General features: G+C 37.8%; 1 protein-coding gene across 1 annotated transcript in view; it reads right to left on the reverse strand.

Annotated features, from left to right (window-relative positions):
* The window catches only part of ZGRF1 (zinc finger GRF-type containing 1), a gene marked incomplete at its 3' end in the record, with an annotated part of 51654 nt that overhangs the window by 17615 nt on the left and 21263 nt on the right, over nt 1–12776 (reverse strand). Inside the window, exons 16-22 of the mRNA XM_084627481.1 lie at nt 12409–12596; nt 10480–10619; nt 8254–8400; nt 4780–4894; nt 3230–3483; nt 1806–1965; nt 226–303 (exon numbers count right to left, since the gene is read on the reverse strand). Coding sequence (XP_084483607.1) covers nt 226–303; nt 1806–1965; nt 3230–3483; nt 4780–4894; nt 8254–8400; nt 10480–10619; nt 12409–12596 — 1082 coding nt within the window. The remainder of the gene's footprint in view (nt 1–225; nt 304–1805; nt 1966–3229; nt 3484–4779; nt 4895–8253; nt 8401–10479; nt 10620–12408; nt 12597–12776) is intronic.

The following is a 12776-nucleotide window of genomic DNA, read 5'->3' on the forward strand; positions in this document are numbered from 1 at the left end:
AAACCCAAACCATTTTAGATCAACACAGCCATATAAGACTGTTTGATTACAAACTATAAGCCATTACCACTATTACATTTTCTGTAAAATCAACTGCTCTGCAAGAGATGTTGAAAGACACATTAAAATCATATTTCCATAGCCTTCACAGCCATCACCTTACAGTACCACTTACTACTATCAATCATGTGATCTATTCAGTCCTCTGAAGATCTTAAGCCTTACCTGTAAGGAAGAACTGGCTTGGCAATTTTTCTAACACTTCCAACTCTGATAAAGTCCTCAAATCCAAGATCCAGTAGACTTTGAAAAAAGATGCAAGACACTTATTGTAGAAATGGAACAAAATGCAAAACTTGCATGGAAAATGACTACTCTTAACAGTGACAGATAATCAAAACACAAACTTTTTTACAGCCAATTTATCATGTGAAGTAAAGCCATGTACTACAAAACATGCACTGGTCATTTATTTTGACAAGAGTAGATTAATGTTGATTAAATTTCTCTCAGTGATACTTGATACTTTTGTAATAGTCCTCCCAAAAGCACTCCTCACCTGCATTTTGTTCCTTACTCCTTATCCCTCCTTTCATCCCCATCACTTGCTTCCACAAGCTGCACTAAACCTTAACCTCTCCAACTTCCTTCCCATGCTGGCTCCTCTTGTTGATCCTCTCAATCCCACATTCATGCTCACTTCCTTCTAATACTCATCATTGCTGATGATGTCTCTTTTTAACCCTGTCCCCTTTTATTTCTGACTTGTTCTCCTCTTGTCTTCACACCTACCACCTAACTTCATTCATTCTCTTCTCCCTCTTCCTCCCAACTCTTTTACTCCCCTTTTAGGAGCACTTGCTCCACTTAGCAACAACACGGACTTGGTACACAACTCTTAATATTCTGCTACCTATTTATGTTTGACATCACACAACCTGGCTGTTTTCCTGCATCCATATCTGCCCTCTCCTGCAGTGACCTTGCCTTCTCACACGCTTTGTGTGCTAGATGCTGCTGCTCTCTCCTTTCTATTGTTTCCAGCCCCACGCTCTCACAGGGTCACTTCCTTTTGAAGTCTGTTGTGTAACTTCCCCACCTGACTTTAGGTTGCAGTGAATCATTCTTTGACTCTGGATGGTTTTCCCTTTTCCTCAGTCCCCTTGTCTTATTCTTCGTGACTTCAATACTCATACTGACTTCCCCACTTATCCGAAAGCCTCTTGCTGCTCCCACTTCCTGCTGATTTGGTCACTCATTTGACCTGGTGTTCACCATGAATTGTTTACACTCTACCTCTTCTCATCTCCAAATCACCTCTCTCTGACCATCAACTCATCTTTCAGCATCACTCCCTCTGCCTCTTGAGACTCCCAATCCATTAGCCACTCTGGGCCAATAATAAAGGCATAGTGCTTCCTGAAGCTCCCAGAGCACAGGGGAGCTTCAGGTATGGCTGCTGTGCCACACCCCAGGAGGGTGCAATGTGCCTCTCCTCCATGACTGACCATCTGCTGGAAGTTAGTTTAAACTTAGCCTTGCACAGTTAACACTGCTGGACTTACACAGTCCTTGAGCTCAGGTGAGCTGCTCTGGGGAGGAGCAAGAGCCATTACAAGAGAAGAGAAGGACACAGTCTAGCCCAAAGGGTCTATACTGGAAAAAGTAACACAATTAAGTCTAACAGGGCAGATGTGCCACTATAATACATACAGACATACAAACATACACACAGACAAAAAGAAATGTCATTTGCTACCTATGTAGCAAAGAGTCTATAATCTTTTTAATTCAATGTTCCTTACCCAAGAAGTACCCTGTCAACAGCAACGTTAGTGGAAGAAGCAATCAGAAGTTTCCATGGGGTTGGTCTTGAGCCTTCAGCTGCTTCACTGTTTTCAAATAACTGTACCAGAAACAAGACCACAACAGACAGCAAATAGCTCTTTCCAGCTCCAAAAACACCTAGTTTTGGGAGAAATTTTGGGAGAAAACCCAAGGTTACAAATGAATAATTTCAAGGAAACATAATTTTATATTTATTGAAATTAGTTCTTCAAGTATTATGGCTTGATTTTTCTCAGTACTTCCTTTGGAAGCAGACAGCTACCTGAACAACCAATAGTTGTGGGGAATCTTGTGGACCTACAATTTGCATTAATTATCTGGAATGTTTAGAAAAAGAAAAGGCTTGAAAGTTGCTAAGGCAGGAATCCCCTCAGAAGCAAATGCAAAGTGACTGTCCACAAGGTGTGTATTATGCCCCGAGGGACAGCATGCAGATGTTTAGAAAGGAGAAGAGAACGGTGACATGGGTTACTCTACAACTGGAATAATAAATTATAAAACAGATGCATGTGCTGACAGCATAACACAATTTTTTTAAAAATAGGCAGCTTGATCCAAACATTATTATAAATGTATTTATTTTAATAGGACCCAACACTAAGAGATGTGCCTCCCAATACAGATTAAAAATAAGATCTCTGAACTAAGGAGTTTACAAACTGTTTGGATACAATACAATGAGAGGGCAAAAAGACTGTAGGGAAAAGGAGATGATCAAGGACAAAGACAGCAGCAAGCAGGTTCTGTGGTTATTTAGCAAGGCCAGTATACAGCACGATGGAGCAAAAATCACTTTTTATATTAGATTGATTGAATGATTAAGCGAAAGAAACAAATCCCGACTCTGCAATTGGATCTGCTAGAATGGAACCCAGAGTTCATGCAAAGTCCTACAGAATTTAGTGGGATCCTCCAAGGGCACAGGTGACTGTGCTGATAATCCTGAAATGGAATCAAAGCCTTAATCAGCATGTTTCCTGTAGGCCTCATGGAAGAAGTGGATCTTCAAGAAAGATTTGCAAGAGGAGAGGGCAGTAGTTTTGTAAACCAGCTGAAGAAAGACATTCCATGTATATGGGCTTCCAGTAACTTCCACTTGGTTCACTTTGAGATTAACCAGCATTAAACTGGGCATAAGGATATCCTGCACTATGGAGTATTGCAAATGGAGTGGAGCCTATGATAACTGTACAGTCTATTATGTTAGCATTTAAAGAATTTAGACATGAATATTCCACTAACAATAGCATCACGTCAACTTGTATTCTTACACAGATCAAGTCATCTAGCATCTCTTTGGGTGCTTGTGTGTACAATAAAGGGGCTCAAAGGATCAGGCAAAAATAAGGGCTGTAATTTCATGATTTTATTTGCTTTCTACCATGTATGATTGTGATAGGGAAGGCCTGTTTTTCCATTTCTGCATCATTTTCAGGTGATGCCATCATCTGAGCTATCTGAATCAGTGCTGAAGCTTGATCTGGGTTCAGCTGGAATATCTGGATCATCTTTCTGGCCAATCCCAGTGTTACTTCTGGACTGAGAAGTCCACACATCATTGTGCTCTTGGTATTTAAAGCTGGCGGAATAAATTTTCTTTTGTTGACTCTGTTAGCATGTTCAACTCTGAAAGGCCTAAGAAACACAAGAGTTGACAGATCAGTAAATTCAGACCATTTGCAACGCAATGCATCTATACGTAACTTATAAACACATGATTTTAGGTGTGCGTGCATACATGTAAAATTGCTGCTCTAAGGGGAGGGAATCAAAGTGTACTGTAGTTTTGACTTACTTTCACCAGATTTTCAAGTAAAAATGGAGAAAATATTTTCACTTTCATCTCTGTATATTTAAATATAATCCCAAATTCATACATTATTTTTCTGAACTTCCTTCTATTTTGAAATATAGTAAATCTGTATATGGCTGCCAAATATTTTCATATTCTGTTACAAATAATCTAAATACCAATTTGGTTTAAAAAACCCACTGTCCTATTTGTTTTTTTTAAATAAACCATACCCTCACTGCTTATCTGGGTCAAAGATTTCTGTTTGCTAAACATAATCTCACCAAGTTTTAAAAGTTACTGGTATGCTTATCAATACAAGCCACCTCCTGAGTCTAGTGTTATGGCTGTTAGATTGGCTCTCTTTCCTCCCCGCCCCTCCACCTCTTCTTTCCCACCAGGGAATATATATTTTAAATCTAATCTTCCTGTGATTTCTTAGTCCTGCATGTTTTTTCTGACACTTCTCTCGAGTGAAGGATAGTTATTTGAAATTTGTGGCAAACAAGTTTGCATATCTATGCATTTGTACTGTACATGTGGTTTATAAGTTTATTATTAAAGGTCTATATTTCTATATGGTTAAACAAGTCATTATACATGTGAATGATAACTTTAATGACATCATTGCAATTATCTTATACACTTAACAATTACTTTGTGACTACTCAAGAATATTTTTTACCCTTGGCATGAATTTGTTCCTATGTTACAAATGTAGGGAGGAAATACTGGAAGATTAATTAACGGAATATAAAGGTTGTTCCCATTAAATTAGTATGGTTACTGACTTTGACATTAAACTTGTATTATAAAGTTTCACAATCCAGAAATCATTAAGAAGTCTAATATTAATCTCCAAGTTACAAGAGGTGGGGCACAGGTGTATGTAAATCTAAACAAATACTTCAAACCCTTGAATGAGATTTAAGCAAGGAATTACTTGCATCATAAATTAATGAAAACTGAAGTGTGTCATTAGGTGCTAACTATACTTGATTTATAGTGCCACATTTTCCAGCTTTTTTTTTCACACTTACTTTTTGTCCAGAAAACACAAATGAAAGCTTGCTTGTTCCTGTCACATCTATATAACACACATGAGACTGTGTGCAAGCACAGAGGTTACTTATACTTACATTTCTAGTAGGTACTTCATTAGTGGTAGAGTAGCTGGATTGAAGTACTCCAGCATATTTCTCAAAGTTGTGAGCTCAGTACCAGCATTACAAACCAGCAAGGCATAAACAATCACTGGAAAGATTACAAAGCAGGTTACAAAGTGTAATCAGCCACAGAAAACAGTCTAGTAATTTATTTCTAATGTTGAGTAAATAACTTTCCCTGTTGTAATGGAAGCCAAACTGAGGACTTTACAATGTCTAACCTATGATTCTAGAGCAAAAGATCAATGAGAATGTCCTTTAAGCCCATTATTTTGAGGGATTTCTAGTTCTGGCATGAAAATCCTTCAGGGATGGAAACCTGGATACAAAATCTCAGCATTTCCTCTAATATTTTAAGGAAATTATTTCATTGTCTATGGAGTTTAGGAGATGAACTTTTAAAGTATTATTTGTTCATCAATAAACCAGCTTCATTTCCATTTTGTAAATCTCTTACAGGTGGAGTTTTCTTTCAAAGCATGAATTACAATACATAGCCTGCCTGCCTTATGTTGATTTTATCTAGTACTGTTCTTAGCCCTTTGTTTTACCCCTCAAGAATTAAAATTTATCATACATAGCCTGCAATCTTTGGTCAGCTAAATAGCTCGTTCTTTTTAGAATGTGGTGGCAGTGTTTGTGCAGAACAATTAAACTCAGGGTATATCTCTACCACAATTAGACACCTGCAGCTGGCCTGTGCCAGGTGACTCATGCTCATGGGGCTCGGACTAAGTGGCTGTCCAACTGCAGTGTTGATGTTTGGGCTACGGCTGGAACTCAGGCTCTAGGCCCCTGCGAGGTGTGAGGGTCCCAGCCAAGCCTAAACTGCAATTAAACAGCCCCTTAGCTCAAGTCAACTGGCACGGGCCAGCCATGGTGTCTAATTGCAGTGTAGACATATCCTTAGTTTGCAGATTATTTTTAGTGCCTACCTTACTACTATAGACTCAATCTGAGGTGTATTTTACAAACTATGCAATGAAAAACTTTACCCAACGAAAACTACAATAAAATGATGGGAAGATAACAGAAACAAAAGTTCATATTTAAGCATCTTCCAATGTCTTCTGACAGTAGCCCACACAAGACCTGAAAGTTGTTCTATTTTTCTGCAGTAATGAATGCTGCAATTAAAGTCACAACACCTATTTTTACTTTAGTCTTTCTGCAGTCTTAAATGATGGAAAAACATTTTGTGTTTGGTTTCAGCTCAAAAGTGTTTAAGAACTAGAAAATTCATTAAGCTTTTCTGAATTAGCCAAATGGGAAGGAAGAACTACTTTTTATTATAGGAAAATGTAAACGTTGTTGCATATGGATAATATAAAAATAGCTAAACCTTAACATTTCAAGTTTATGTAGCTAGACCTCCATGAAGAAAAATTTGTTTTTTAAATCTAGTGTCTTACAATAACATTATGGGCTATTTAAAAGTCTCTTTAGACATGCTTAATCAGGACCGGCTCTAGGCACCAGCAAAGCAAGCACATGCTTGGGGCGGCACAATTCCAGGGGCAGCATTCCGGCCACACTTTTTTTTTTCTTTTCTTTTTCTTGGGCAGTTGCGCTCTTAGAGCTTGGGGAGGCAAATCTTTTCCTTGGGGCAGCAAAAATCCTAGAGCCGGCCCTGTGCTTAATTTAACATCTCCATTAGGGTTTTCAGCTTTGTAATTGACCAAAGTAGTATGAAATAGCCCTATTTCAATGCCACAGATAGGGTTTTTTCTCGTTTTAAAATCTAAAAGGAAAATAAATGTGAAACCTTATACCAAGACATTAAAATTGCAAAGCTAGACACAATAGTCAGGGAATGGAAGAGTTAAGGGCCCGATCCTGTGGTTCTCACTCCAGGCAAAACTCCCATTGAATTCTGGGTGCCTGGCTATGATAGAAATGTTTGCTTGGCCACATTGCACATATGTACAGTGATATTTCTTCTTAATCTTCAGTCTATTAAATGAGTAACTTGGTATATAAAGCATGTGCAGTGTACCTGTGTTAACAAAGCTATTGAAAACATAACTCTTGAATTCTTTGTATTTGTGTAAACTCTTAAAGTTGTATCAAAATAGCGTCAACAGGTGTAGGCCTCTATCCTGCTCCATAAAGAACATACGCTGCACTACAAAGAGTTCCTACTTACTTCCTCCTTGGCTTATTTGTAACTCCAGCAACCAAAAACCATAATCCTCAATATAAGCTTTCCCCCGTGTTTGGCTGTTCCTTGCGTTTCTCTGTAGGACCGCCTCTGCTCTAGCACCCACTTCCCTCTGGTCAAGGAATGCTCCAAACCCTCTAGTATCACTTTCCAAAATGACAGGTTTCAGAGTAACAGCCGTGTTAGTCTGTATTCGCAAAAAGAAAAGGAGTACTTGCGGCACCTTAGAGACTAACCAATTTATTTGAGCATAAGCTTTCATGAGCTACAGCTCACTTCATCGGATGCATTCAGTGGAAATGCATCCGATGAAGTGAGCTGTAGGTCACGAAAGCTTATGCTCAAATAAATTGGTTAGTCTCTAAGGTGCCACAAGTACTACTTTCCAAAATACCACCACAAAATATAACAAACTGATAATGAGTGGGTCTAAATGAGGCTGGGGTGGAGGGGAGAAGAACAAAACTAAAAGAAGGAAGATGGCACTAATTTACTTTTGAAATATTTGGCAAATAATAAATGTCACTGTGTCACAAAACAACTCCAACTCTCTCTCTACTGGCAGTGTTCACTTTCCGAAACATTTACAAAAATAACTCAAAACTGAAAGTCCTTTAAAAATTTATCCAACTTTATTTTTCTGAACATTCCAAACACTTTGATTTTTAAGGTGTACCAGGGTGTGGGAATATAACAACACAGGAAGGAAGATCAGCTGAGCCACAGAATAGATTACAAGAAAAGGAGGACTTGTGGCACCTTAGAGACTAACAAATTTATTTGAGCATAAGCTTTCGTGAGCTACAGCTCACTTCATCGATGAAGTGAGCTGTAGCTCACGAAAGCTTATGCTCAAATAAATTTGTTAGTCTCTAAGGTGCCACAAGTCCTCCTTTTCTTTTTGCGGACACAGACTAACACGGCTGCTACTCTGAAACCTGTCAGAATAGATTAAATAATTCCAAACTTTATTATGTAAAAATACATTTTACCTAGCAAGTTCTTAAAACACTAATGACATACTTCCTCAGTTGTAACTGGTGAGATAATCACTGTCTACCACTTTGCCTTATGGGCCCTTAACTTCTTCAGCTGCTCATTGCTCAACCAGTAAGGAATTGTTTAAATGATTGACCTGAAAATAATACTTTGCACAGTTGGATAATCAAAAAATAATTCATAATAACGTTTGAGAAATAGTCACCCTATTCCTCATTCCTACTCAGATACTTCTCATAAGTATTGGTCTATTAATGTATTAAACAATTCTTTGGGATAAAACTTACTATTTGAGCACCAATTTGAGGGATAATAGCCTTTAAGAGGCAATAATTCAACTTCATTGCTAGATGATGGTCCAAAGAAAGCACTACATGCAATGAAAGTGTCCAGGGATTCAAAGTATAGAGTCTTTGAAACAACCCAAAGGTCATCTGTCAAAACAATAGATCAATTTATTTCACTCAAGTTTCTGCTATTGCAGGCTTTTAAAAAAACTTAACATTCATTATTTTGCAAATTAAGCCATTAATACTCTTTAAAATAAAGAGGGGGAAGGTAGTACAAAATTTAAAAGATTTGTTGGTACACTCATTTGAAAGGGAGTCATCAGATAATTCATAAGCTTCTTAATACCTTCTTTACTTACCATGAATTACAGTAAGCATACAACTAATGTACTAAAGGTTTTTCCCTATGGTAACTAGTATCAAGTGACTTCCGACTAATCTAAAACATTTTTTAATGCTTTTCACGCTATTTGGATTTCAGACAAATTGTTTAAAAGAACAGTAATCATTGCCAGCCACTAAACCAGATTACAATTATACTTAGCAGCTATTTTGCTAAAGAACAGTAAAACGCTAAACACAAAAAATCCTCTTCACACTAGATTCTGATACCTTTAGGCTATGTCTATGCTGTGCACCTTACAATGGTGCAGCTGTGTCACTGCAGCTACACTGCTGTAAGGTGCGCTGTGTAGCCACTTCTTATCCACAGGAAAGAGCTCTCCCAGTGACACAATAAAACCACCTCCAGCGAGGGACAGGCACTCCCGCCAACGAAGTGCTGTCCACACTGGTGCTTTTCATCATTAAAACTTTTGTCACACCCCTGAGCGACAAAAGTTTTAACAACGAAAGTGTCAGTGTAGACATAGCCTCGGTAATGTTGGATAATACTTTAGTCCACATGTAATCCCAATGAGGTATAACTTCGTAAGTAAGGTGCTACTCATCATGGTTTAGGTTGTCAAAATCTGGTCCTTAGTTTTGTATGGTAGACCAACATTTTCCTCTGCTCCCTTAAAGGGTACTGTGCTGGCAGAAAAGAGTGATGCAGGATGAAGCCGGCAAAAGCTCTATAAATTCTTTGCCATACATTATGAGAGTAAAATGTAATTACATTCTCAATTTGCCATATAATGGAGAACATAGAAAGGGGGATTATGAATTGTGTTAAAAGTCAAGTTTTCTGAACTGTGCAGGAATAGGCACATAGTTGCCCACACTCAGTTCTGGCACAAAGTACTTCAAGGTGTGCAAGTCAGAGGTTTGTCCACACAGAGTTTCAGTATCTCTCTGTAAATGCAAACCTACACTTCAGAGTACTGATGTACCTAGTGTGCGCAGAGGCAAATGTGCATGTACGCTTCTGAATTGTCCTATAGTTATATTCTACCTTTCAATTAGAAAAATCTCAAAGTGCATAAATTATGTAGATATGAGAATCACCTCATCTACCACTGAAGTGCAGCCACTTGAGTGGAATGCAGTAGCTGTCAAACAGGGGAATACAACACTAAATTTAAATCAAGAAGTGAAAAATACCTTTTCCAAATGAAACTGCAGAGAACTTTAGGTAGGCAGGATGTAATTATCAAAAATGGAATATGATTGTAGCACTAGGGCAGACAACTTCCTTGATCTTGTGAAAAGTTCTTTAATGACCACAGTGGTCAAGAACCTTGGGGTTTTTTGTGTTTTTTTTTTAAATTAAACGTCTACATTGACAGTTCCTCTAGCAGAACACTAATCCCTAACACGGCAATGGGTCACTAGGTCAGAACCAGTTCAGAGAGAAGAGTGATACCTATTGAATAACCTACACTAATTTCTATGACCTGAGCTTTTCTTAAAGGCTCTCCATTCAAATACTGACCATTCCTGACTCTACATAGCTTGCTAAATCTAACAAAATCACAGGCCAAGGTGGCATGTCTGTAGACCATAAATACTATAAAATCACATAAGCTTATATTAAATATTTTTACTTTGTACAACATTCACTTTCTATTTTTCTGAACATGGTTTTCAATGTTCATGATTACAAAAGCAAAAGCTGACAATACATCTAGCTACCTTTCTAAAATCAGAACTAAGCATCATTGCTTGCCAGGATTGATGGATCTGAGGTTTTTCTCTTCTGTGATAAATGCTTTAGAAGATCACTTTAGAGACAAAACAGGAACCTGTATTAGACCTGACACTGAGATACTCAGATTCACTTACCTTTGCTGTACACAGAGGAGTATTCCTTTCTGCTCAATTTAAGATATAACTTGCTTTTAGAATCCCCATCAAATCTGTCATTTGCAATAATTGATTTCTTTAGCTTACTACAATGTTTTCTTCGTACATCAAAGGCTCTTCTGTTTTTTTTTTAAAAAAATCATATTACTTCGAGAGTCAGCATGTAATCTAAGCAAAAACCTGGCAGATTTCTGATTCACAATAAGAAACAAATCAGTCTTGTCAAATAACAGCAAAAATATGAAAAGATTTTAATGATTTTTTCAGTCTTTTCTCTCCTTTGAAGAGTTTATGAAACATTTATACCTACTAAGAAATACTTTCTTACCTTCCCACCTACTTAACCAGGCAAGAAATGGGAATGTAAAACATTTTTCCCCTTTGCTATTAGTTGTGTAGCTGAATATGAAAGCATTAACTTCGAGAACACAAACATTTAGTGTTTAAATTTGTTTTCCTCTGCTATACTACTTCAGTAGCAAGGAACGCATGACATATTAAGCCTAATTTTTAGAGCTGTTTGGAAAACTTTAAACATTTTGCAATTTCTACAAAAATGGAAAATATTTTTCACTTAAAATGGTTTGTTTCAAGACTAGCCTTACTAATTTTCTATTCATTATCAAACCTATACATTTTACCTGTAGAGTAACCATGAACTTCCTGAGCAGCTGCCTCTGCTGCTGCCCATAAATTGCAGCAGCAGCAGCAGCAGCATGAAACTTTGACAATTGCCTGCAGGATTTTAAATGGATTGCTGTGAAAGCACTAGAGTTGGCTGTCTGCTAATTCAGAAAACACCATAGAGTCATTTTTTACCTTCAGTTAACATCAGGAAGTTTATCTCCAAAGCCAGGAGGACTAGTTTTCGGTTGTTTTTTTTGTTTGTTTGTTTTTAAATTGACAGTGTGAGGTCTGCAAAAACGTATGGCTTAGACCCCCACAACTTCTTAGGGAAAGTTTCACATTCACCACTGGCAAATGGCCAGGTGGAGTTTCAAATGGTAATGACTTTTAGTTACTACCAAGCTGGGCCACAATGAACTTACTGTTCTGAAAACGAAAAGCTCAATATACCACTATTAGTCACCCAGTCAACACTGGGAATTCTTATCTGGTGAAGAGGCTGCAGCAAGTTGCTGGCTAGTGAATTATCCCATTTTAATCACTTTAATGGAGAGAGCACTTGTAGAGGAGCTGTTAAATAGAAAATGCAATAAACTGAGGTGGAATTTTACTTGTCCCACCATAGTCACACTGCTAGGGCAAAGATCTGGGATTCAGGCAATTCACACCTTTATTGCTACACTTTGTTGTAGATTCATGTTAACATTCAGAAGTTTTTCTTTGCTACCTCTCTACTCCTACTCAAGCTGCCCTGTTTATGCATCCCTGATGCAGCTCTTCTGGCCATAGCATACCACTGAGAGCTCTGTTCAGCTGATTATCCACCACAGCCCCCAAAGATGGAAGCTTAAATTCTGGAGAAACTGAATGGTAAGCATGCTTACCAAAGAACATTTCCAATTTGGCTTTATTGAGTGGATTTTTGTCAAATCCTGCTCAACAGAATGTATTTATGGGAAAAGTTACACAAATGGTAACAAACAACAATCAGAAGGGGCTTAAATGATTTATCAGATAGCAGGTACGCAATAACATTTTCACAAGACTGATGAAGAAAGCAAAGTCCTGATACTGACAGTATCTTTCTCAGTCTGAACTTCTGAAAATTTCCCCACAGAATCATTATCTCATTAGAAAAGACGGTGAACGCGGGCTAGATTCTCTGCTGGTATAATTCCACTGAGGTTAATGGGATTACAGCAGCAGAACATTTATACCTGGGTATTTACAAATGTTAACTCTTATAGTGCCATATGAAGTATATTTTGTACTCCACTATACCTCACCAAAAGCTGGCATTGCTCATAGATAGAAATCTTTTGACATCTGAGGTAAGCTCCAATACTCTTTATATCATGAAGCACTAGACTGGGTCTGGATTTTAGCTGTCCCGGGTTCACTTCTTCTATCCACTTGAAAAACTTACACTGGTCAGCTTTTGGGGCATCACAGGTATAAAAAAGGCGACCCTAGAACAAAGATAAGTCATCCAAATTTTATTTTGAAAATGAAAATCTGTAAATTTGCTAGCCCATATTGCATGCTATTCATATAAGAGAACAAATCTGCTTTTTCAGTATGCTCCATAAACCTGCTGGAAAACCAAGCAGCTTCGCAGAATACTCATTTCTGTAATTGTGTACTAACTG

Source organism: Lepidochelys olivacea, assembly GCF_965140295.1.
Source record: "Lepidochelys olivacea isolate rLepOli2 genome assembly, chromosome: 4".
Classification (NCBI taxonomy): Eukaryota; Metazoa; Chordata; order Testudines; family Cheloniidae; genus Lepidochelys; species Lepidochelys olivacea.